Source organism: Pezoporus wallicus, unplaced genomic scaffold, assembly GCF_028554395.1.
Source record: "Pezoporus wallicus isolate ANWC-B61680 ecotype Strahan unplaced genomic scaffold, APGP_CSIRO_Pwel_v1 contig_227, whole genome shotgun sequence".
Lineage (NCBI taxonomy): Eukaryota > Metazoa > Chordata > Aves > Psittaciformes > Psittacidae > Pezoporus > Pezoporus wallicus.
In genome coordinates this window covers 4845832-4870981 of record NW_026635704.1, presented here as the reverse complement: position 1 = coordinate 4870981, position 25150 = coordinate 4845832, and the positions used below count along the sequence as shown (strand labels likewise).

At 42.5% G+C, this 25150-nt stretch overlaps 1 protein-coding gene across 9 annotated transcripts in view; it reads left to right on the top strand.

The window, feature by feature from the left end:
- The first annotated feature begins 172 nt into the window (after positions 1 to 172).
- The window catches only part of MTCL1 (microtubule crosslinking factor 1), a 107526-nt gene continuing 82548 nt past the window's right edge, over positions 173 to 25150 (top strand). For 5 of the 9 annotated variants that reach the window (XM_057397483.1, XM_057397488.1, XM_057397485.1 and 2 more), the window contains exons 1-3: positions 175 to 626; positions 10907 to 11131; positions 12628 to 12786. In XM_057397483.1, the coding sequence (XP_057253466.1) occupies positions 10934 to 11131; positions 12628 to 12786 (357 nt within the window). In that variant the 5' untranslated portion in view covers positions 175 to 626; positions 10907 to 10933. Of the gene's footprint in view, positions 627 to 10906; positions 11132 to 12627; positions 12787 to 25150 lie in introns of all 9 variants that reach the window. The other 4 variants (XM_057397482.1, XM_057397481.1, XM_057397486.1 and 1 more) reach the window with 3 other exon arrangements.

Here is a 25150-nt window from a genome sequence, read left to right as displayed (position 1 = left end):
ACCCGGGAGCCCACCAGCCGGCCGCAGGGCTGCTGGCGGCGCCGGGCCGCCTCTCCCGCCGCCCCGCCGCCACGGGGTGCAAGGCCGCCGCTGCCGCCGTCGCCGCCGCGGGCAGGGCGGGTGCCAAGGCCGCCCCTTGCGCCAAGCGGGCTGCCCGCGGGCCGGAGCCGGGCCCCGGGGGTCGGGGCGGGGGGCGGCAGCCCAGTGGCGAAGCGGCCCCGCCGCCCGGCAAGGGCAGGAAGGGGAAGCGGGGCGCCGCGGCGGGCAGCGGCCATGCGGCAGCGGCGCTGGCCCGGGTGGGCCACACGGACAGCAGCTCCGATCTCTCCGACTGCCCCTCCGAGCCGCTCTCCGATGAGCAGCGTCTGGCTCCGGCCGCCAGCAGCGACGCCGAATCCGGCACTGGTTCCAGCGACCGTGAGCCGCCCGCCGCTCAGCCCGCCGCAGAGCCGACCCGCACCGGTGCCGGCCGCGGAGCCCCGCCGACCACCCGACCCAGCGGGGATCCGCTGCCCGCGCCCTCGGGGGGAGGACGAGTCCCGAGCCGCGGAGAGCCGCCGCCGGCCGCCCCTGAGGAGTTGCAGCGGGAGGTGGAGGAGCTGCGCTCGGAGAACGAGTACCTCAAGGTGAGCATCGCCCGCGGAGCCCGGCGTTGGCGGGTCCTCGCCCTGGGAAGGGGAGGAAATGGGGAAGCAGCGGTAGAGGCGCAGCTCTCTCCTGGCCGGGACTGTAGGGTCCGCGCTGGAGTTGGCGAGTGCATACGCGCAGCCTGAAAACACCTCCCGTAGGACCCCCCGCGCCACCCCTGCCAGACCAAATGGCCAACTTCACCTGCGGGAGAGAAAAAGGGGCAGGGAGAGCCCACCGGGGGCCTCGGCGCTTCCCCCCAGAGCGAGACAGGGCACCACTTAAGGGCAGACACGGTGCTTCAGCGTGGGATCACGGCTCCCGGTAAAGCCCCGTTAGTGGAGGCTGGATGAACCCAAATGCAGTGCAACATGTGCTGTGTAGCAACACTGCGTTTGGTTGACGTGGTGGTAGCTCAGCAAACCCCAACTCTTTCTGAAGCGCCGCAATCACTGCGCTGGTTAGCAAGATCTTGCTTTCCAGGAACTGTTTTCCTCAGTACCACCCTTTAAGACAAGCCAAAGAAACTGGTTTGCTCCTTTGCTGTGGAAGGAGTGACAGGTTTATGTTGTCTGTTTGTTGTGTTGCTTTATCACTGGGAAGCGAAGCTACTCATTGTGAAGTACTAATGGAATAACACAGCAGCAATGAAAGGTGTCATTGCATCCTTGTGCAGGTCGAAAAGTACAGCTATATGCATTCATCCTTGGAGAAACAGGAAAGCTAAATGCAGGCGTGCACTGAGCTGGGTTGACCTGTGGGAACCTCTAGTTGGACTTGCACTTACAATCTGATCTTTTGGCACAGTGAAGAGGTTGCGTCCATAAAGATCTATAAATAAGATAAGCTGAGATAATTGTATAACCACATCTACTGTACCATTTGACTCTTGCTAGTGAGAACAATCTTTCTTCCCTGATGTTGGAAGCACCTGGTTGTTAAGCAAAATGACCGTGGAAATCCATGGGAGTTTTCTTGGATAAGGACTGGAGCTGGGCTTAACCTTGGGAGGGAAGGGTGGTAAAGATACAGACTGGGCTTGTTAAGGGCTTGTGACTAAGGAACAAGAAACAGTGTTCAGTGTAGCAAAAGGTTAACAGTGGGGGTGCTGCAAGCTTCTTTGCTGGATCTGGTGCTGCTTAATGAAGTGGGAAAAGGAATGAGCAATGATACAGCAAAATTTGCAGATGGCATTAAGGCTTTTCTGTCTTAACTCAAGCCTAGAAAAGATCAGACAGAACTTAATTGTAGACTTGAACCCTGAGAAGTGGGTGAAAAATCAAGGCAGAAGATGAGGAATAAATCTCGGTACTGAAAATTTAAAGCACTTGGAGAGGACTGAGTATGCACTTTTCTGGGTTTTAAATGTGTTGTGTTAACTCAGGAGCATAATGAGAAAAGGAGCAATGAATATCTCTGCTCAGTGTGACACTGCAGGCAAAAATATGTTAGATTTCAGTGGGAAATGAATGTTATTCTTTGAATAACAAAGACAGTTATAATAGATCTGTAGCTGTTACACAGATCAATAAGTGTACCTGAAATACTGTGGGCACTTCTGGTCACCTATGAAAGAATAACCCAGAACTAGAACAATAAAAATTATTGGCACATTGCAAAGCTTTTTTACAGCACTTATTGGATGGAAAACTCTGGGGTGTGTTAAGTAAATGTAATAGTCTATAAAATGCTGAGCAGCAGAGAAAGCCTTTATCAGAAGCTTCTGTTTTACTCGACAGCCCAGAAAGAAGAGGTGTAATGAAGTCACAACTGGTAAAAGCATTGAACTGGTATTGCTTTTTAAGGAGTAGGTGAACTGACACTGCTACTAGAAGTCAGAGAGACCAGAAGCCCAGGAGCATCTCTTTGCATTACAGGATTTGCACAATTACAGTACTTTAACCTATTATGAAGAGTGTTTAAGCTTCTTGTTTCATATTTAAAGTAATTTTTAACTATAGGAAACTGAAAAAAATAGAGTGTGTCTGAATTGTCTAGGACCAGCCACTGTTAGGGTGTCTCACCCGAGGGACTTTCTGATCACGGGACCTGACTGATATTGACAAGTCATAGAACCATAGAATGGTTTGGGTAGGAATGTACCTTAAAAAGCATCTAGTTCCAGCCCCTGGCATGGGCAGGGACATCCCCCACTAGAAAAAATTTTATTCTACGTAGTTTCAAACTTCTCACCCTGTGCAACAGTGCCTTCAGGTCTTTCACCTTGAGGTCTTCATCATCTACAACAGATGTGTCCCAATCCTTCTTTGATTTGGACTATCGCTTTTTTGGGCTACAAGTAGTTCTGAGACCAGTAGGATACTACAGACTGGTTTCTTGGGGCTCTGTGTCTCAGCTGAATTCTAGTGGGCTTGTCCTGGTGCCTTGAAAGCCAGCTGGCACTGTCATCTCTTCTGAGTGGAATGAGTGCATGGTCTGTCTGCTCTCCTTGGCCACCTGGGTGCACGAAGTCCTAACAGTTCTGCTCCTCTCTCAAAATGTTTGGAAACAACCCAGTGGTGTCGAAGTTATCAGGAGGATTCCCAAACTTCATTTTCCTTTTCTGGGGAAACCTATAAAAACCTTCTGCAAATTAAAACCACAGCATTGCCCAAGTTGTTTATTTGTGGGTTTGTTCCTCGTGTTTTTTTACAGTGCAGTTCTCTAGTTTGCTGTTAGAGTTTTGTTTCCCCCTTTAACTGGAGGGGTATAAGGGATAACAGGGAGGCTGTCAGCTGTAAATAGACAAATAATGAGATAAATCCCAGAAGAAACTGTTAATTTTGTGAGCATAGCCATATGCTGAGTTTTTTTTGTTTTCACATGCCCTTATCCTCTCTGCAGCTGGAGTGCAACTGTAAATGTGCACGATTTTAAAGCCTGTTTCAGGGAAATTTATGCTTCACATAGGAAGCTCTTTCATGTGTCTGGAGCATAGGTTGTAGAACCTTGTGTGTGTATACACACACACAGAGACTTAGTGCTAAAGATTACTGGAGATTAAAGGGCTACCAGAAAAACCAATTGCTAGTTTTTCTTTCTCATCAAGAAGTTCTAGAAGGTCTCCCAGAATGCTGAATGGAAGCTTTTGCAGGGCAAACTGTTAGTGATGCAAGCATCTCAGACTTCATGTCCTGTGAGCTAGATCTCAACCTGATATCAAGTTACTACCTTATGTATTTCCAGGAACTTTGATTTTGCCCTAGATGAGACTTTGGCTCCAGCAGTGGCTAACTATCAATAAAGTTAAGCTTGTAAGTGAAATGGTTGAGGAGACATGTTTACATTGGCAAGTGTCTCTTCTACTGCTTCTGCAAGAGCTCGTCATTGATTTCACTTTCATATATTTCTTGTGTAACCTCATTTGAGCTACCTGTGGGGAAGACTGTAATCCTACAGTAGCATTTAAAAGGTATTGCTTATTTGTTGATGTGCAAGAGGAATTATGTTGTGGAGCCAGGAGGTCATCAGTAAGTGCTAGTGGAAGGTGAAGTTTTAATTATTACTCCTCAGTACTGTTAGTAATAGCAAAATACAACCCACACAGGTGGTTGTTTTTCAGGATTACTTCAAAGTGTCCGGCATGTGGAGAAGCGTCTTGCACTGTGCAAGTCCTTGGGAAACTTTGAAAGAAGCTCTTTGTGGTGTAGAGCCCTCTAAAGGATAAGGGATCCTAAGGAAGAGGGCCCAAATTTTAGCAATTTTCTAAATTCAGCAATTTTAGCAATTGCATTGTATTTCTTGGCATCCTTGAAACTGTAGGTCTTCAAGTCTGTAGGCTTGAGATGAGCTCATGAGGAGTAATAGCACCATTTCTTTTGTTAACCTGCAGGGAGTTGTGTATGTCAACGGGTTTTGCAGGGCAAAAATCATGTGAAGTGATGGGACCAATTTTTTTCCATTTAGCGAGGGTTAGCGGGGTTAGCAAAACAAAGCTCACTCTTCATCTCTGCCTGACAAGCTGCTATTCCCACCTGGTGACTGATGGTCCCAAAGAGAATGGAGGTGATAACCCTGCCTGGGGTAGAAAACCCATGTGGCTGGGCCCAGCTGGAGGGGACAGTCAGCTGTTGGAGGGAGATGTCACTTTGGGGAAGAATAGCAAGGCAGTGTGCCTTGTTAGCTCCAGCTGTGTCCCTGTCAACCCCAGTGCTGCCTAAGGGGGTTTAGCTGCGTGATGCACTGGGCAATAGTTTCTCTCGGTGGGCCTAAATAGATTATATCAGTGTTGCACCAGCCAGACAACTGCTTAAACCGCTTCAGCCGCCACAGTTGAGGAAGTGTGTTTGAAACAATGCCGGGGCTAATGCTTGAATGAAGCAGAAAAGCTGCCAGATGCTGCTCTTGCTCTCGGATCCTACACGCTTAAACCAGCCGTGATGTTAACAGGTGCTTGTGGTCCTGTGATTTTTTTTTTTTTTTTTTTTTTTCAGTTTTTGTTTTGTGCACAAGCTTCAAACACTGTTAGGTTGGTGTGTGACTTGTAAAGTAGTTTGGCTTGAGAGCTAAACAGTAACATCAGTGGCCCAGGGGCTTTAGGTTTGTTAACATACTTTGCAAGAGGCAAAAATAATAATTACTTCCTTCTTCCCAGACAAAGCTGTTTAGAGCGTATTTATCTGTACTGCAATTCTGCCATAAAGTGATATGGGGGATGTGTTTATTCCTTAGCAGTAGCATCTCCTACATATAGACAGTTTGAGGTGTTTAAAATACAAAACCAGAGATTATGTTCATGAATCTCTGCTTTATCAAGGACTTTCTAGAAGTTCTGGGTTCGCCAGAGCAATAGCAGCTACCCATTGTAATTTCCACCACTCCTCCCTTCCTCAGTCTACTCTCATATCATTGAATGTATATTGAACTTCTTTCAATTTTAAAAAAGTAGTAGTGGCATAATTATAAATATGACTATTGGCTAAATGAATAAATACTTCTATGTTTTACATAAACAGTTGAATTTCATCCTTCATTTGCATTTTCTTAAATACTGTACATTTTATTGGTTTGTATGTTTTTGTCATCCTAGCTGGCAGATATTTCCAAGTTTAACTGATGCATTCTAATTCATAGGAGGCTTAAAATTTTCAGTTTGCTAATGTGCATAACTGTAAATGCATGATAATGAATTCAGTATCCATACATCTTTTATGCTATTCACACTCTGCGTTAAGAGCTTTTTCTGTATTGGCCAGTAATTCAGCTTGGTGGGGGTAGATAAGCAGGCTGACCTAGAGGTGCTGATGCCCTTACTCCTGCTTTTATATGCAGTTTAGGGGTCTTTGGATTGTTTTTATTCTGCCCCATTAAATGGAATATACCTATTCTACATGTGTTTTATAGCTGTCCAGAGGACTCGAGAGAGTGGAGCACATTCAGTACACCCCTGGAGTGTAGGTCTCTCTTCTACCAGAACCAGAAGGAATCTGGTTCTTGCATGCTCTGTGGGCTGAATGACTGTGTAGTTGGTGGGGATAACTGGAAAATTTACTTTCAAACCTCATTACATATCTCAGCCAGGCTGGCTGGGTAGACACAGCCCATCAGTTGTACAAGTATGCCTGGTTGTTTCAGTGGGAATGACTCATGAGTATGGGTTACTTAGTGTAATGGCTGTATGACCTGACTCTTTCTCTCTCTCTCTTCCTCCCTCACACTCTCTCCCTTTTTTTTTCTTTTCCAGAATCCTGAACAAGACATATTCCTATAATTTACCCTTAATTACACTTCATTATAAATAAAATCCATAATAAACAAGTATGACATCACTAAAGGTATTAATGAGATAATGGCTTCTCTTCTGACAGGCAAGTCTTCAATTTGCACAGCACAGATGTGAAATGACACCATCAGTATGTATTTGGGCTATGCTGTGATGTAAGCTGCACACAGGCTTTCACCTTTCGGCCAATTCACCTTGGCTTTTTACATTGACAGGCAAACAGTGAATCCTAAGTCTGTTGCCTTTGCACTGACATCTAGGGGAATCCTGCAAATGGATCAGTTGCCCTGTGTTCATACAGTCACCCTGTGAATCTCAGATGAGTGATCTCTATTACACCCCAAATAGCAGACCTCTAGGAAGTCATTTGGGCCAAGTATCTGAAACTGTAAGTGGTTAGACTCAGGAGAAACTTAGATTTCTACTGCAAATTTGGGAAAAGCTGTCAGTTAGAAGGTTTGTTTTCTTTCCTATTCTTCTATTTGCTCTTTCTGATGACCAGGGTGACATCTGGAAAGCAAAGCAGTTTAGCTTTTTCCTAAACAATATTCCAGGACACTCTGCATGCTGCTGTTCTTACTGAAAGTAATAGTGTAATTACCATTAAATTAAAAGGGATCAAGAGGAGGCTCTCATCCCCTACAGGAATGTATGGCAAAATGAAGCTTCTTATGCCTGCACTTGACCTCTCAGTTTCAATTGCCACTTTGGAATGCTGCAGCAGGTCCTCCATGTTTAAAGAAGGGAGCAGGCTCTCGTTTTTTTTTTTAGGTACACAAAGAGGGATGGCTGCTTTCTTACTTGTTTGGTTTAATTACTTTTAAGTGCCTATTCTGATCTCTTTCTTCAGTTTTACAATATTAAAATCCATTGTATGAAGCACAATACCTCCTGAGAGAGACCTTTAATTCTTACTCACGATAATCATAGTAATACGAGCAATACATTTTAATGAAGTCAGGGGTTGGGTTTATCTAGTGTTTCCGACCACCTCACAGCCAAAGCATTTTTTTTTTTTTTTTTTTTTTTTTTGCAAACTACTAAGTTTGGTATTTTCAAGGTTCTGATTTACCTTCAATTTCTCTAATGACTGGTATGTTTTCCTTCAAAGAGGTAGGTTTGCAAGTTTAGTAAGTAGGACCATCATAGTGTCAGTTGTAATTTCTACTTCTCTGAGTCTTCAACCTATCTTCCTCTGTTTTGTGTGTGCTCATCACTTCAGAAGAGGAGTTTAAGGTGTTCTGGTTTTATAGGTGTAACCGTAACAGCTCTGACTTAGGTGATGCTAACTCAAGGTTTCAGCATCTACAGCAGACTCACAAGTACCTTCCAAGGAGAACAAGCTGTTATGAACTGGAAGCATCTACAACCTTGCCAGTGGTTTTGTGGCCTGTATCAAGAGCAAGATTATATCTTTACTATAACTAGTAAAATATTATCCCAGCATCCATAATTGTGTGCTGTCATACAAAATCTAAGTCACGTATTCTTTTCCTCTATTTTGGTGTTTAGAAGGTGACATGCTCCTGTATATATATTTTAATATATAGAAATGAGACTTCATCTTGCTACTCATCTGTCCCATTTGGGTTTGTTTTCCCTGGTCTGAGCCAACTATGTAGGTGCAAGCCCCAGGCAGTGCAGTAACACAACAGAAAGTGGGACTGTATGGTGAAGTTTCCACTTCTTAGACACCCAAAATGTCTGTGCCTGCATTGTTTTTGCATATATGTTGCCATGTTCTAAAGCTCATCCAAAGGATGCTGTATTTCTAACTACAAGGTCTGGGACACAGTCCCATTTCTATATGGAAGTTTTGGGAGCAGAGAAAAAACTTGAGTGTTTTTTTTTATCTAAAGAAAATAATTTATCTGCAAAATTACACTAGAGAAAAGCAAGCTATGTATTTATAAGCAAAACCAGAGGCAAGAATAACAATAAAAAATCACACACTTGCAAAATCAGAGTTGTGCTGTTGAGGGAGACTGAGAAAACTTCAGGTTTTCTGAAGGTAAAAGACAGGCCTATTCCTGAAAAACAGCTCATGCCAATGCTTGCAGCTTTTGTGGAGCTACTTTGGTGAGAGGAAAGACATTGGATTCAAGTTGCCAATTGAGGCAGAGTGACTCTTAAGGCTGGGAGAGCTCCCATGCCTGCTGAAAGAATCTGGGAATATAATTTTCACTGGGATGACTGTTTCAGGGATTGGGTGGTTTAAAATGCTGTGACTTTCACTTCCCAAATTTGGTTGTAATAAATGCTTTGAAGTCAAATATTGTACATTATTTGTCTTTAGAAACCAACTGTATTTTACTAATAAGTATATAGATAAGAAGAAAGTTAGAGTTGAGCAGTAACATTAGAGTTGCTTTTTGCAGGCCACTTAATACATGAAAGCTACTGCTTAGTTTTTAAATAGAAACATCAGATTATAACCAGATCCCACTAATTTGTTGATGCCTGATATTTTTCTTTGTGGGTTTGTGTTTCAAATTCTCAATTTACAAGCAAATTATTAATCTAACATCAGCATTCTGAAGATGATATTAAAAAGTTAATTGAACTTAAATTTAGTTCAGGTAGATTCAACTCCCGAGTCTGCAGACAACCCTAAGGAATAACTTTGGTCCTGTTCATCCCAGAGGGCTGTATTAGCTCTGACAGGTAAAGACTGTACTTTCGGTATGAGTACCTTAGCCAAAATACCTAGCTCATAAACTGGTAACACAAAAGTGTATTCCTTTTCTTAAGTTAAAAAGCCACTGCCACTATCTAATCAGTTTCTATCAGCTTACTGGGGAATAACCCTTTTGCTTCTCCATCCATGTAAATATCTTACTCCTGCAGCTCTCCCAGGGAGACTGTGGGACAGGATGCCCCTACAGCTGAAATCTGAATATACTGGGAATGTATAATGATATAGTTTGGGGAGAACTCTGTAGAGCCCTGAGATGGCTGTACTGGTGGAGCAAAGCCTCACTGCTGAGTCCAGAGTGGTCATTTTGGAAATAACAAGCTTTGTGCTTACCTAAAATTTGACTCATGCTGGCTCAACTAACTGAAGTTAAAACATAGCTGTATATATACTTGTCTTTTTATACGTGGATGGGATTTTGGTCAGAATAACACTGTAGTTCTAACATAACCATGCTAACAATGCTAAAGAAGTTTAACAAGTCTTCCTTTGGTCAGGACTCTGCTCAGAGAGAAGATCTGTCCCTCAGTTACTAAAGCTTCAGTGGAGCAAGATGAATACGGGCAGAAACATGACTGTCCATCAGTTAGGACACGGGAAGGGGGAATGGTTGAGAGGACTACCAGGGGGATGCAGGCAGACATCTTCATGGAGAGACTGGACAGGGATGGTCCAGCCTCGGTGGGAGCTTTGTCAAGGGAACTAACCCCATAGCAGTGCCTTCTCCATCCAATACAAGTGTGAAATATTCTCCAGCCATCCTTGGTATTTCAAGTGTCATTTATATATCTAAAGTGAGGTGAAGATGCAGCTAGCCCTGGTGCAAGTTCTTCTGTAGACTTATTCAAACCATGTTTTGCACAGAAAATTTGTTTTTTATAATTTCAAATGCAATTTTGAAGAAAACAATTAAAAAATTAATAGTTAATTTCAAATATTCTTGTCCTGTCTCTTGATTATTTTTTTTACCCCCAACTTAGTTCAGAGTTAGTAAAGTCATAGTTTTTGTGTCATGCAGTAGTTTAGCGGCTTGTACCTTTGGGCTTGGAAGACCTTTATAAGAGTTTTAGCTTTGGAGCTTCAGTCATGCACAGATTAAACAAATGGGAATGATAGAGCTTATCCTCTTCAGCCATAAATCTTTAAATCTGACTTTAGAGAGCATGTGCTGTTCATGGTATGATGTAAAATTGGGGCAGTTCCTGATGCCCAGAAAAGAATGACCAGGTTATTCCCAGGGGCACAGGTTTAATTTTGTCCTGGTGGTCCTGTTATTGAAATGTGTGTGCATGCAACAGAATCCCAGTTTCTTCCACACCCAGCCCATCTGTCACTAAGCATGTTCATGGTTCTAGGCTCAGATGGGACAGCATTTTCATGTGGAGCAGTTTGGTATTTGGTATAAAGATTCGTTCAAGTTTTCAAGGGACAACTTCGTTTTCAGGAAGTGCTGGCTGTTAAAAGAGACATCACATAGAGATGCTGATGTAGCTGATTAAGTAGGTTTACTGTAGTCTAAATAATATGCATTTCATATGTATATAAATAATATGCAAATTCAGACATGTATGTTTTAATTAGAGATAGTAAAATGAAGGTGTCACCAGTTTCAGGAGACAGATAAGCATATGTTCTGTTTTTAAATATTAAAGCAATGGTAAGAAATACAACAAATATTCATTAATTTAGTTCAGCATAATTAGTCAATGTTGGGATAAAACTTCTCTTCCTGTGACTTCTGGAGCTGCATGTTTCATTCTGTATCCCTTCATTAATATGGTATCCTAGCAAGCATGTTTCCTATTTTGCTCCCATGGGTGAGATTTAGAGGTATGATGGAGAACTGTTTTGACTTCCCACAGGATGAGCTGGATGAACTTCGGGCTGAAATGGAAGAAATGCGTGATAGCTATTTAGAGGAGGATGTTTACCAGCTGCAGGAGCTCCGGCGGGAGCTGGACCGGGCAAACAAGAATTGCCGCATTCTGCAGTATCGTCTCAGGAAAGCAGAACAGAAAAGCTTGAAAGTTGCACAAACAGGCCATGTGGATGGAGAGCTCATTAGGAGCCTGGAACAAGATTTAAAGGTGGGTGAGAGATTCATATTCATAGTGAAAGAGAACAGACCAGAATGTGGCTCCCTGCAATGGAAGGGATGGTGACACATGAAACAGGCAATAGCTCTCCCAGTGTCAGGACCAATTTCCTTCTTGCGTGGTAGAGAACAGATATTCAGCTTATCATCCTAAAAAGATGTGTTAGTGAGTAAAAAAACATGTGCTTAGATTCAGAATGAAAGAAATGCTGTCAAGTTACATTTGTGCATTTGAAAGATTAAAAGGGTCTTGTTTCATTAGTTTCACGGAAAACCTTAGCTTTGCAAAACTGTGTAAAAAAACTTCATATGCTTTTCCCAATTCATGTTCTTTCCTTCCTTTTCACTTCTTGCTTAGGCTAAATAACTGGAAAGTAAACCTAGTCAAAGTTGCATTTCTTAGTGCCTCGTAACAGGAACAGACTGTTAACAGTACTTTAGGAAGGCAGATAGAGAATCAAAATGCTTTTTCACATAAAACCACAAATTCCTGTAAAAAGAGTTCAGAAAACTGAAACAGTTTTTATGTTTTTTCAGAAATGTTTCCATCAAGGCTAAGCTTTGCATAGGCACAATGCTTATCTGGCTTTACTCATCTTTCTTAATATTGCTATCCTGTAGCTCTCTTGAAAATATCTTCTGTAGGGAGGGACTGCTTACCACTAGAATTACTAAACATTTTGTACTTAAAAATGCAAAACATGAAACCTTTGAAACTGGAATGATTGGTTCCCAGCAGTGGAAATAAGAATGACATACCAAGTCATCAAACGTTTCAAAGTGTCAGAACTAGTTTTCTCTTTTATGATAGAAAACAGTGATAACCTTGTAATAATAGAAATGATATATTACTCAGTAAAAATTTTGTACATAGATTCAAATGAAAGAGATATTGAGGGTTTTTAGTTTGTTTGGTTTGGTTTTGCTGACTTCTTGTAATTCAGTAATTCATCATTTTGGTTGATGAATCACCTTCCCAAATGTTTTTTGAGTAAATATTTATTCTTGTTAGGCTGGACTCAGAAAACCTAAGCTAGCATGTATTTCTATGCTTTCATATCACTCTTGCTCAGATGTGGCAAATTTCAGTGGATGAAACTGCTGCATGCATGTGGCTTTGATCAATGGCCTGTCAACTTTACAGCACAATTCCTTGTCTTTTGTTTTATCGACATGATATGCTAGAACTTTGATGGGAAGCCTTGGTATCTGCTTGTTTCCTCCTGCTGTTCATGACATTGCCTTAGCATAATGTGGAAAGGGAGGTGGAGACAGGTAATCAAATATATTTTCAATTCGGATTTCTTTATTAGAAATGAATATCCATTTTGGTACTTGCAAGGCTTGGAGCTTTTCATCAACAGTCTCATAATTGAATTAAAAATCTCTCAGCTGTCTAGGGCTGTAATATGCTTCCTGTTGTAGGAGACATACTGTAGCTGTTGCTCCTCATGGATCCTCTTCATGTGTTTGTGCTCTTCTGACCAGGTAGCCAAAGATGTCTCTGTCAGACTGCACCATGAGCTGGAGAGTGTGGAGGAGAAACGTGTTAAAGCAGAAGATGAAAACGAAATCCTTCGGCAGCAAATCATTGAGGTGGAGGTATCCAAGCAGACACTGCAAAATGAGCTAGACAAGTTAAAAGAGGTAAGCAGTAGTCAGGGAAGCCATGCAGATTAGTGTTGCTGGGTAAAATGGGAAATGCGACACACAGGCATCTTAGACTAATTCTTAAATGAAATGCTTGCTGATATGCTTGTACAATTGCCAAAAAGGTGTCCTTTGCTATTTGTCCCAAGTGGGTTGGTAATTTAGAAGGAATAGAGAGTTAGATGAGCAATGCTGGGGCTTTTGTCCAGGGCTTCTCACAGGGCTTCTGTCCCATTTTAAACTGGCTTCTTAAAGCCTCTTTTCCTACTGGAGTAAAACTGTCTTTCATTTGATTCCAGCTACCTCTGACTCTCGTTTACACAAACTGGGGCCTCTACCTATTTGAGAGTCAAATGAGATATGCATGACTTGTCTCTGAGAGATGGTTCAGATAGGCAAGCTGTTGTTTTGGCTAGTGCTCTTCAATGGTGACAGTGGGGGCCATCAACATGAGCTAGGCAGCAGGAATGTGGTCTGTAATGTATAAATAACATTGCCCTTCAGGCACAGAGATGCTCTCTGTTGAGAAAAGAGATCATTTCAATTGGAGCTGACACACAGTCATACTGGGTGAAGTAATGATCCTTGGAAGCAAGTGAGTTGAGGAGCAGGGATCAGTAAAGGAAGCCAGATACTAATGGTGGCTCTTTACCAGAGCTCATATCCCAGTCTGTAATGGTATTTCCATTCTTTTAATAGTATAGCAGCCTTTGCTCTGTTTTGAACCAGGTTGTGATAGAGCATTTAAACATAATGAGGTAAGGCATTTATCCTCTGAGCCCTGATCAGATTTAGAGAGGTGGTGCAACTGTGCATTGTTTTAATCTTTCAAACATTGCTTGCAAGTCAACTGGTGCAATGTCTGACTCAGTTTTATAAGGACAACCCCTATTTAATTTCTCTATGTGTTTGGGTTGTGAGTGCAGCATAAGAGTTTTGAAGCATTTGTGCCTAACAAGGCAGATCATCAGCCGGTGTAGATATCAGTGTTTCTTATATATTACTTAGGAGCCTGACAAAAAAGATAAAGTCTGCATGGTGTTTTGCTATTCTTATTTCTCAATGTTATTTGTGAATGCTGTGCTTAATGGACATGATACCATGTTACAGGGTCTATAGTCTAAATTCCATACAAAAATGCTGTGCCATCAGCTACCCAATATATTGCTTGCTGATTAATACCCAGGTCCACTAGATACTGCTTAATAATCTTTAAGCAGGTTGAAGAACTAAATTGTGGGTGAGCAGTGTGAAAGAAACTGGTCTAGCAGTGCCAGAGTCCCAGTCTAGCTCTAAACATGCTGAATTTACCCTGCTTCTTAGATTGCTTCAGCCTAGCAGGACAGGGATGCCCAACTGTCTCTGCTGCATTACAAGTCAAAGTGAATCTACCCTTACTTTGGAAGTAGACTTTGCCCTGTAAGGGCAAAGGCTAGACAGAAGCTAGGGTAAGGGGGAGATGACAGGTAGAATGATGGTATGTGTTCATGCTGATCTGGAGGCATAGCAGGGCATAAGATGCAGTAGAAGTAGTAGAGATAGTCTGTTTTTTCATAGCATGAGTGGTGATTTCTCTGGGAGTCAGAATTTCAAGGGGTCACAGTAACTGAGAAGACTGAGGTTTGGGTCCTCAGCAGATCACACGAGGACAGATGAGCAAAAAGGTGGAGAAACACAGTGATATGAGTGCCAGATAAGTATGTGTTTGTAATGCTGTTGACATTGTTGGGGGGGGGGGAGGAATCTTGCCTCAAGATGTATTCAAGTAACTACCAGAAGCAGTGCCTCTTTAGAAGCATTTAATGTGTACAAAGCTTGAAAGGAATGTACTATAGATATGTCAGTGGGAAAACTAGTGCTTTATATACCAGGAGAAAGTGGCCCAAAGGCCACATAGCTTCTTCCCAATCCGTCCTGTCTATGCATCTGTCTATCTGAAGGCTGACACTTTAAAGGAGTGTCTTTCCTATCCAGCCCTGGAGCATTGCCTGAGACTCAGTTAGACAGTATCACCCTCTGATATAGCCCACTGTCACCAGAGCTCATTTTCTGTAATCATAGAATTACCATAGAATGATTTGGGTTGGAAGAGACCTTGAAGTTCATCTAGTTGCAACCCTCCTTGCCAGGCCAGGGACACCTTTCACTAGATCAGGATGCTCAAAGCCCTGTCTAACCTGGCCTTGAGCACTGCCAGGGATGGGGCAGCCACAGCTTCTCTGGGCAACCTGTGACAGTGCCTCACCACCCTTACAATAAAGAATTTCTTCCTAATATCTAATCTAAATCTACCCTCTTTCAGTTTAAAGCCGTTACCCCTTTGTCCTGTCCACACATGCCCTTGTAAAAAGTCCTTCTCCAGCTATTCTCATAGCCCCCCTTCAGATACTGGAAGGCTGCTATAAGGTCTCTCTGGAGCCTTCTCTTCTCCAGGCTGAACAAGCCCAATTCTCTCAGCCTGTCTTCATACGGGAGGTGCTCCAGCCCTCTGGGCATCATTGTGGCCTCCTCGGGACTTGCTCCAACAGGTCCACGTCCCTCTTGTTGGGGTCCCCAGAGATGGACACAGTGCTCCTGGTGAGGTGTTGTGAGAGCAAAGTAGATGGAGATAACCACCTTCCCTGTCCTGCTGGTCACACTCCTTTTGATGCAGCCCAGCACATGGTTGGGTTTCTGGGCTGCAATCTCACACTGCCTGCTTATGTTGTGCTTCTAACCAACCAGCATCCCCAAGTCCTTCTGTGCGCTGCTCTCAATCCATTCTCTGCCCTTCCTGTGTTTGTGCTTGGGATTGCCCCAACCCAGGTGCAGGGTCTTGCACTTGGCCTATCCTTGACTGTTCTCAGTTCTTCTCTGTATCATCATCTGATCAACAAAAAGATTTTCTCACATCTGCATTCATGTTCATTGCTTCATTCAATGCTAATTTCTGCTTTGTCCTGTATACAATTCCCTCAGGTCCAGTTTCTCGCTGCAGTGGATGGCATATATGTTGATAATGTATTTTGCATGCTGAAATATCTTTAGGAATTGTGCACATCTCTGAAAACACTCTTTCTTTAGAGCCACCTTAGTTTCGTATCAGAATCTTTTGAGGAATTTCTAATGTTTACAGTGTTTAGTGCTGTTATATAGTCTTTCACCCCGGTACTTGTTTTGATCTCCGGTGATACTTTCACCAGGTTTTTTGTGTGTGTGTGTGTGTGAAGTATGTGCAGGTTGCTCTGTCTAAATAAAATTCTTATTGCCTTATAAAAAGCCTTACAGTTTTAACTGGGAAATTAATTTACACCTCCTTCTGACCATGTAATTTCAAGTTGCTGTGTTAAGTACATATGAGGTAGGCTTTCTTCTTGTGCCACTGAATAACACTCCTCAGTGTATCTTGGCTTTGCAAATAAAAGAAGCAAAGTTACAACAAAGAGAAAGGATGACAAGAAGTCACCTGCCATGTCCTTCAGAGTGCTCTTATCTCCTACTGCTGTGTCATAGCTAATGTACTTTATTCCCCAGTCCCAGATGCTTCTGAATTTCCATTTGATGACATGCTTTCAGAAGCTTTTGCACTATCAAAACCACATCTAGACTCTTGTTCTCCTATCTGCCAGGTACTCCCCATCATCAAAATATTCTGGTTTTCAGATGTTTCAATAAGGAGCTCTCAAATCATCAGTGAGTCACTGCCGGGTTTTTAGGACAATGCCACCTCTTTCCTTTTTTTTTTTTTTTCTTCTCTTTATTCATAAGCATGCTCCATCCCTCCAGCCTTTTGCAGTATTTCCTATAGATGAGTTTTGAGCTAAGATACAACTGGTAAGGATTCTTAACCGGTGGTTGTGGATTTTATCCAATTCTGATGTCTTCCTGATAGACACTGTTGATGAATGTCTTCATCAACACTCCTGCATTCATTTTGCTTAATCATGCCACTCTGCTTCCTTTTTCTTAAAGTCCTCTTAGATGAAAGATAACACAGTGTTTTCCTTTCCCATAATGTTTTGTATTTTGGGTTTTTTTTCTTCACATCTTGTTTATCACAGTGTAGGTTCATCAGTCTGCTACTTTTGGCTGAAATACTTCCACTAATTCTTTTGAAGCTACTTCTTTCACAAGGTAATAATGTTTTCTGTCTGAATGTTTTTTAACCTTACTGACTGTACCAAGTTTTTCTGTTTCAGTCTTCCCAAACTGCTGCAGCAGTGTAGTTCATTGGGTTTGGGTTTGTTTTTTTCCCCCACAATTCTATTCACCTGCGTTTTCAGATTCTCTTTTTCAATTCTTCCTTTATTTTTTTTTTTTTTTGGTGAACTTTTCAGCTGGTTTTGGGCTTCCCTCTGATGCTTTTTTTGTGGCATTCTCCGTCAAAGCTTCAGAGTTTTCCTACCACTGTGAGCACTTCTTTGTAGCATATCCTTGCAAAACTGGGATATTTCTTAGAACTGTCCTTTCTAGGAATTTGCTAGGATTTTCTGTGACTTACCAAAGCTGTTTTTGCCTTATAGCTTTAGAAGCAAAGGCAATGTACCGTCACTGATTCAATAAGTACACATATCACTGCCAAGGCTTGCTTGCTTTTTTGTCTTGTTGTCTAGGTTATTAACATCTCCACTTGAGTCAATAAGAGAGAGGAAAAAATTGTTCCATCACTGACAGGTTACGTCAGCAACATCCCTGCAATTTTCCTCTTCTTAATATCTTAATTTAGGTCATGAAAAATAATTATGTATATTAAGAATTTAACGTGGTCAGCCAGCAAGCATTCAGGAAACTCTTTCCAAAGCTTCCTTTCTTTGCACCAATGCGACCGCCTTACCAGTTCTCTCCTTAGCAACACAGATCTACAAAACAGATCTTTCCTTAAAGGCTTGACAAAAACAAGTAGATTTTCTTTGAGATCTGAACATCTTCCACTCTAACCCATACCAAACAGCACTTCCTTGGAGACACCAGGGCATCCTTAAGGAACATCTTCCTTATATTTTCTCAGCAAAGAGAATTTACAACTAGATGATCTATCTTGAGTGTAAGTTTAAACCATGAAATAATGCTTGGCAAGTGTTGAGTGCCTTTATGTATAGCGACCATAAATTCCCCTGCAGTTAATACCTCTCAGAGTAATTCTCTCTCTAATAACTCTTTACCTTGGGGAGAATAAACCATTTTTGCTACTTACTGTAGCAGTATGCTGAGGTAGCATGTGACCCTCTCCTGTTCCCCATGGGGAGAATGAGTGAGTCCATTGCATGTTTGCAGCCTGGGTTTGAAGTTGTGAGCCAGGGAAGAGAAAGAGACGTGGCCATGGCAGTGCTGACACTGCCTGGGAAGGGTAGTCCTGCCGGGCTGGACAAAGAGAGGGGAGGAATAGGGAGGGGAGGACAGGGTTAGCAGCTGCCAAAAGATTTTATGTGAATGCTATGAAATAGTTCAGTAAGAAGCAAATGAGAATGGTGTGACTGAAGAAGAGGAAGAAAAAGGCATTTATTGCTTGTGGGACAGCCATACCGAGCAGGTGACAGTCTCTACTGCTGCTGAAAGTAGAAGTACAGGAGGGGGAGCAACAGGAGGTGTTGCTTTCTCTCTTACAAGGACCTCTGGTGTGGCAGTGAACCCCCCCCATGACACTGAGGTTTTCTTGGCCAGCTCCTAACTAGTTGAACTAATCTGTGCTTTAAATTCTCCTCAGTATTGGGAAAGTTAGAGGCATGAGTGCTGTTCTCTGGGCATGTTCATCTGGAAATCATTTCAAGTTGATGGAGGACCATGGCTGCAACTTCTGTTCACTGGTGTTTTTACAGAAAGGCAGAGGCAAAATGGAAAGGCAAGAAATACTGTTTCCATTCATTTCTGCATGAGAGGACAGAAGTTCAAGTCCACTGGCCGTTAGTAATATCTCTAGCGCATCTATTTAGGATGCAGACTGAGATGAAAAGCAGTACATACTGTAAATGGGCTTTCCCATGTTACCTGTGGGCTTTTTAGGGCAGTGCCTTCTCTCAAGGCTCTTTCATCCAAGGCTTAATTGATAATGGGGATGCTGTCATGCCTGAGCTTCCCCTCTCCTTCTCTCCTACAGCTCCTGATTTTTGAGGCATAGCTCAAAATCTGCTGCTTTTAACAGTCAAAGTAATTTTTCGGTTAAAATATCTGTACTTTTTAACAGAGTAAAAAGATGCATTCAGATGCTTATAAAAATAATAGAAATGTGCGAGATGAGATCTTTCAAGCATATTATTTAGAGGCAAATTTTGTTCTCAAGTGCATGTGTACTACTACACTTAACATCACTAGAATAGAGAGTGTTTTGGTGATAGAAGAATTTAGCTCTATAAACATAATAAAGCAAAAGGAAATTTGGAGGCTATTTCTTAGAGCTGAGCATGACAGTTTGAACATTTTAAGTAGGGCATAATCATGTAGCATGTGTAAAGTGTGATTATTCCAATCTGAAGTCACTTTTCCCTCTTTTTGATATAAAGATATGGTGCAAAGTAATACACAAATGTCAAGGAAATTATTCTCGGTGAAAACATGCTTGTTTATAGAAAGTATTACCCATGTTTTCATAATGTTCTTTTGGGTGAAGTGGGTCTATACTGTGAAGAATCTGATTTTTGTGATATATGACTTTTTGTAGTTATCGAGGATTTTAAATGATGGGAATTCACTGAGACTTGTCAGCTGTAGATTCAAATAGCATTAAAAGGGCTAAGCAAGATCACCATGTTTACTCAGTAACCTGTTTAGAAGTTACTGCTTGTGACAGTTGTAAGTAATGAAGTCTCGTGCAATAATCATCACTAAAACCATTAACTGAATCAAAGTTTTACCACAGCACCATTTTGTCTTCAGTATCTTTTTTTCATTGTGATAAATAATGAATTGGTACCTAAACCACAGTGAATGATTTATGGCATTTCAGGAGCTGTACAGATAGTGAAATGGTCTGCACAGCGTTAGTACAGACAGGATGGAGGGAAGATGTGGGAATAGATCTCACTAGGCTCAAAATGTATAGCAGCTAAGAAGCAAACTCAGTAATGTAATTACTTTTTTTCTCCAAGAAATTTTATTATGTCTTATAATGCACTGTCCATGTTTCTTTTTAGAAATTTAAACCATAGAGTTAAACACACTTCCCTGAAATTTTCAAAGTGCTTTGTGCCAGTCTCTTATGCTTGTAAATGCTCCCCCCGGCCCCAAACGGTATCTGCATCTAAATTTGTGACGTACAAAATGAATTTTCACCAGGCTCCAGCTAGTCTTTACTCTCTAGATATTTGCTGTTTGTCCACACTTACCAGCAATAGTCTGACACTGCTTCCAAATCCCGTTAGAATGCTGGAAGTAGGGGGTTTTGAGAGAAAGTAATAGTGACTCTGCTGATCAGATCCAGAGTTTTATTTCATGCTGTTCTGTCACTTAGACTGGACGCAGCCTCTCAGCTCAGATGTGGGCTTCCTCTAACTCACCCACTTGCTCTCAAGTACTTTGGTGGACCTCAAGTAGCTTTTGCATATGGAGAAATTACGTTTAAGCAATGGCATTTTCAGGAGGATCAATGAGGTATCGTAGCTGCATGGCTGTCCAAGTGCTGGTTAGGTATAAGGAAACCTTTCTGTAGGACCTGAAATGCCCCACTTCTAATGTGTTTTTCTTACTATACAGCAAAAGTCTTCCAGTAACTAAAAGAATGCTACTCTTTCAATAACAGAGACTGGCATGGAGATAACCTCCACAAAGCTCAAATTGTGTATCAGTCTCCCCATCCTCCACCCAGCTACCAAAAATAATTCTGCTGCCTGTCACGTGGGCTTCAGCAGTGACAGTGCAAACAAACTGTAACCTCTGTGACATCTGTGTAAAACTTCCATGGGAAAAAGATGGACTTATTTTTTACTTTTTATTTTTCCTTCCCTTAATCTATGCACAGCATAATGAAAGGTTTTCTTCAGCAAGCCCTTGTGAAAAATTGGTAACAAATCCTTCAGGTGCTGTTTTGGGATGAAAAATTGGGGCATGCTTTCCATATTCTAAATCATGATCCAACTGGGGTATAAGTCCTCAATGAAGTCAGTACACTTTGCTTTCCTTGCCAAGGTGTGGGCAAGACTTTGTTTCAGGGCAAGGAAATTTTCGCAGCATGCTGCTGTTCTGTGAGCAGAAGCAGGGATTTAAAGCTGGAATATCCACAGCTGAATGTACAAGGAAGTTAATTAGCAAAGTCCCTTGTCTTTCTGCTCTTTGGTGAAATTCAGATCAGCCACCATCTGGCAACTGTTCACAAAGAAAGTGTCGTACAGTGCTTGTGGTGGAGATGGGTACCCAGGACATGATGGTTTCAGAGATGTCCTGTGATCTGCCCACCCTGCTCTCCTCCCAGGGCTCAGAGGAGCCAGCACAGATCATAAGTGAATCTGGCCTTGAGCATATCAGGGAGCTCCAGCTAAGGGAGAAAGGGTACATAAACCTATAAAAAAGGAAGCTGGCATTGCCAGCAAGCTCAGTGCCACCACTCTTGTGAGGCACAGCTTTCCTGCTGCCCTTTGGCTGGCTCACAGTGAGCAAGTGCCAACTGTTTTCATCTCACATCGCTGGTAATTTCATCCCAGATTCTGGAGCTCTGGGTAGTGGGATGGAAAAGAGGAAGATGCAGTCTCTCAGTGTGAGAAGAGGAGCTTTGTGAGATGTATGGTTTTTACCAGATTTCCCAGACTGCCTGTGGTTTTTGTTGTGGTGATATTGCGTGTAGGAATATGTGTCGCATAGGAGTATTGGCAACTATGGGGCAGCACTGTCCAGAAATGCTTAGGCAAGTGAAAAAAAAGTCAGAGCTATTGATTTTTGTCCTTATTTTAAAGGGTTAATTGATTATTTCTCTTCTCGGATTAATTATTTACACGTGCTTCTCTAGCTCTGTTTTTAAGAGGACCTTATTGCACCGATAAGTTATGAATTATTAATGCTGCACCACTCAAGCTGTCAGAGGATGAATGAGGGAGAAAGTTCTGATGGTCTTGGCAAGTTCAGCATTGCCACATGCTCCAGCGCTAGGTTTTCCCCTGCCCTATCCCCGGCATTGTGGCTCTGCCACCCAAAGCCTTACTGGCTGTCAGGCAGCCCAGCTTGGCAGTGCATCACATGTCCTCCAGATCTGCCAAGTAGTTCTCTGTTCCCCTGAAATGGAAAAATGGAGTTGGTCGGTGCAAGTAAGTCAAGAAAAGGATTTAAGTGGCAAAGAGGTGGAATTGAGCAGTTGTGAGCCTTTAAGCAACCACAGATCAGCACATTTTGCACTTTTCTGTAAATAACCTGTTTCTTTTATGCCACAGATGAGGACACTTTCACCCATCTTGGTCTTCTCACAAGCCCAATTCATGCCAAAATGCTGGCATATGCAGCACTTCAGCCTCTTTCTTATCCTCGCAGGAGTGATCCCCACACCTCCATGGGTTTTGCCAGCAGTTCTATTGCCAGGGAACTCACTGCAAGGCAAGTTTTTCACCTTGTTCCTATACTCAGTCTGCTGAGAAGTGCAGGAAAAGATTCTGTTCTGTGGGAGGAGGCAAGACGAAGCCTTCACTTGGTTTTGGTTTGTGCCTTGATGTGAGAAAGCCTGAAGTTTCTTTTAGGTTCATTCAATCTGTAAAAAATATGCTATTTGCATCTAATGGGTACATTACCTATGTTTTCTTGGTTTCCTTTTCTTTTTACTGTCTATTTTGTTGCTAGATGAAAGCTTGAGTCCAAATGAATATAAGCATTAGAAGATAGTCTTACCAGAATATAGAAATTTTAGGTCTTGCTCCAGTGACAGTAGCTGGTGCTGGGGAGGGTCAGTTGTGGTGATATTTAGGGACATCAGTATAATGTCTATGTGGGCAGAAGGAGCACAATGATCCATCTGAGATTGCCAGATGTACGTATTAGTCTATTTCAGGCTGCTTTCTCAGGGATCACTCCAAAATAGTTACAGTCCAATCTATTCAGCATGCTCTTGCTGCAGTCAGCTGTGCCAAGAGAAACTGGGTCTTGTGCAGAGATTGGTGAAGGCAGCTCTCCCCACCATCGCTGTCTGCAGTGTTCAGTATAAATTCCCATTCCTGATTTCAGTGGTGTCAAAACGGCAGACTTGCAAGTGATGAAGGAGGGAATAAAGTAATTAAATGACATGATAAACAGTTCTAAAGCAGATTTAAATCTGAAAGCCTATGTGTTCCTTTTCTCTTTAATGTTTTTCATCATATATAATATATTTTTCTATGAAAAAAATAATTGAGGATTATTTGTTCATGTTCGCTTTCAGTTCTCGAGAATCTGGTCCTTCATAGAATATTTTGGGTTGGAAGGTACCTTTTAAATATCATGTAGCTCAACCCCCCTGCAATGAGTAAGGGCTTATGCAACTGTATCAGGATGCTCAGAGCCCTGACCAACCTTACCACGAATGTTCCCAGGGATGGGGCATCCACCACCTCTCTGGGCAACCTGTTCCAGTGTTTTACCACTCTCATCATAAAACATTTCTTCCTTATGTCCAATCTAAATCTAGCCTCTTTTAATGTAAAACCATTGTCCCTTGTTCTATCACAATAGACCCTACTAAAAAGTCTGTTCCCATTTTTCTTATAAGCCCCCTTTAAGTATTGAAAGGCCACAATAAGGTCTCCCCATAGCCTTCTCCAGGCTGAACAACTTCAACTCTCTCAGTGTGTCTTCATAGGAGAGGAGCTCCAGCCCTCTGATCATCTTCTTGGCCCTCCTGTGGAACCACTCCAGCAGGTTCATGTCTTTCCTATTTTTAATGACACTAGAGCTGAATGCAGTTACTTCAGGTGGGGCGTCATGACACTTGTGTAGGGGACAGAATCACATCCCCTGAACTGCTGGTCATGCTTCTTTTGGTGCATCGCAGGATACGGTTGGCTTTCTGGGCCACAAGCACACATTTCTGGCTCATGCCCAAGTCCTTCTCCTTAGGGCTGCTCTCAATTCCCTTATCCCCCAAGCCTGTGTTAATACCAGGGATTGCCTCAGTCCACGTTCAGCACCCTGCACTTGGCCTCGCTGAACCTTGGTGCCATCTGCAAACTCGCTGAGGGTGCTCAATCTCACTGCCTGTGTCATTTATGAAGATACTAAACAGTACTGTCCCAACACAGAACCCTGAGGGACTCCACACATCGCTGATCTTCATCTGGACACTGAGCCGTTGACCACTACTTTTTGGATGAGATCATCCAACCAATTCCTCATTCACCGCACAGTCCACCAATCAAATCCATATCACTTCAATTTAGAGAGAAGGATGTTGTGGGGGACAGTGTCAGAGGCCTTACAGAAGTCCAGGTAGATGACATCTGTAGTTCTTTCCTTGTCCACTGCTGTAGCCACTCCACCATAGAAGGCCACTAGGTTGGTCAGGCTGTCTCAGACCACCTCCTTGTCCTCCATGTGCCTTAGCACAGCTTCTAGGAGGATCTGTTCCATGATCTGCCCAGGTACGGAAGTGGTTCCTCTGATCTTCCTTTCTAAAGGAGTCCTAGTTTTCTGGTGCCATGCTCATGCGTCTTATATGATGACTTTATTAATTTGTTGATTATTCCCAAACCAGAAGATGTACTGCATATTGCCACAAGTATCACAAACTGTGGGCAGTTATAGAGAAAGGTTCCCATATTAGTCTGAAATGTAAGTCCTATGTTACTTAGCAGTATGTGAAATGCTGAAAGTTATCTGTGGGAAGGAGGTTACTGTTGTACCTTGACCATTACGCATCAAAATGGATCTTTGAAATGCCCAGCACACCTCCCTTTTGGTGTCGTATCCTTCATCTCCTCAGAGGGCTTTCCTGTTTCCCTTTTACTGGTCCCTCCTTGCTGGGATTCTCACATATTTTGTTCCTTCCTTCTCTTCTTCACTCTGCATATTGCAGATGTGGATGCTAAGTCGATCCCTCAGTCCTCCAGTGTATAGATGCAAACCAGCCTTTGAGGTTAAGGGCAGCTGTGATGGGCAGTCTCTAGTGCTGGGAGCTGAGCTGTGCCGTTTGAAAAGTGACTTTACAGCTGCTGCCAGAAGCTTTTGCTCCACTCAGTCAGGGCTTCAAGCAAGCACAAAAATCTTGAAACAGGAAGATTTTCCTGTGCTATTCTGTGTTCCACCTGCTCAGCTTCCCTGGGAATACTGCAAGAACGTTCCCTTGTTGGGATAATTTGTCACTTCCATTCTGGTCCTGACTGTAGTAAGTTCAAAGGTCAAGCAAAATTAAAAAGCACTATGTCAGTGAACATTAAAGTCAAGGTGGGTTTGATCCTACAGTGCTGATGTCACTCTTGGATAAAGTTTTGCATCTGTTCAGTTT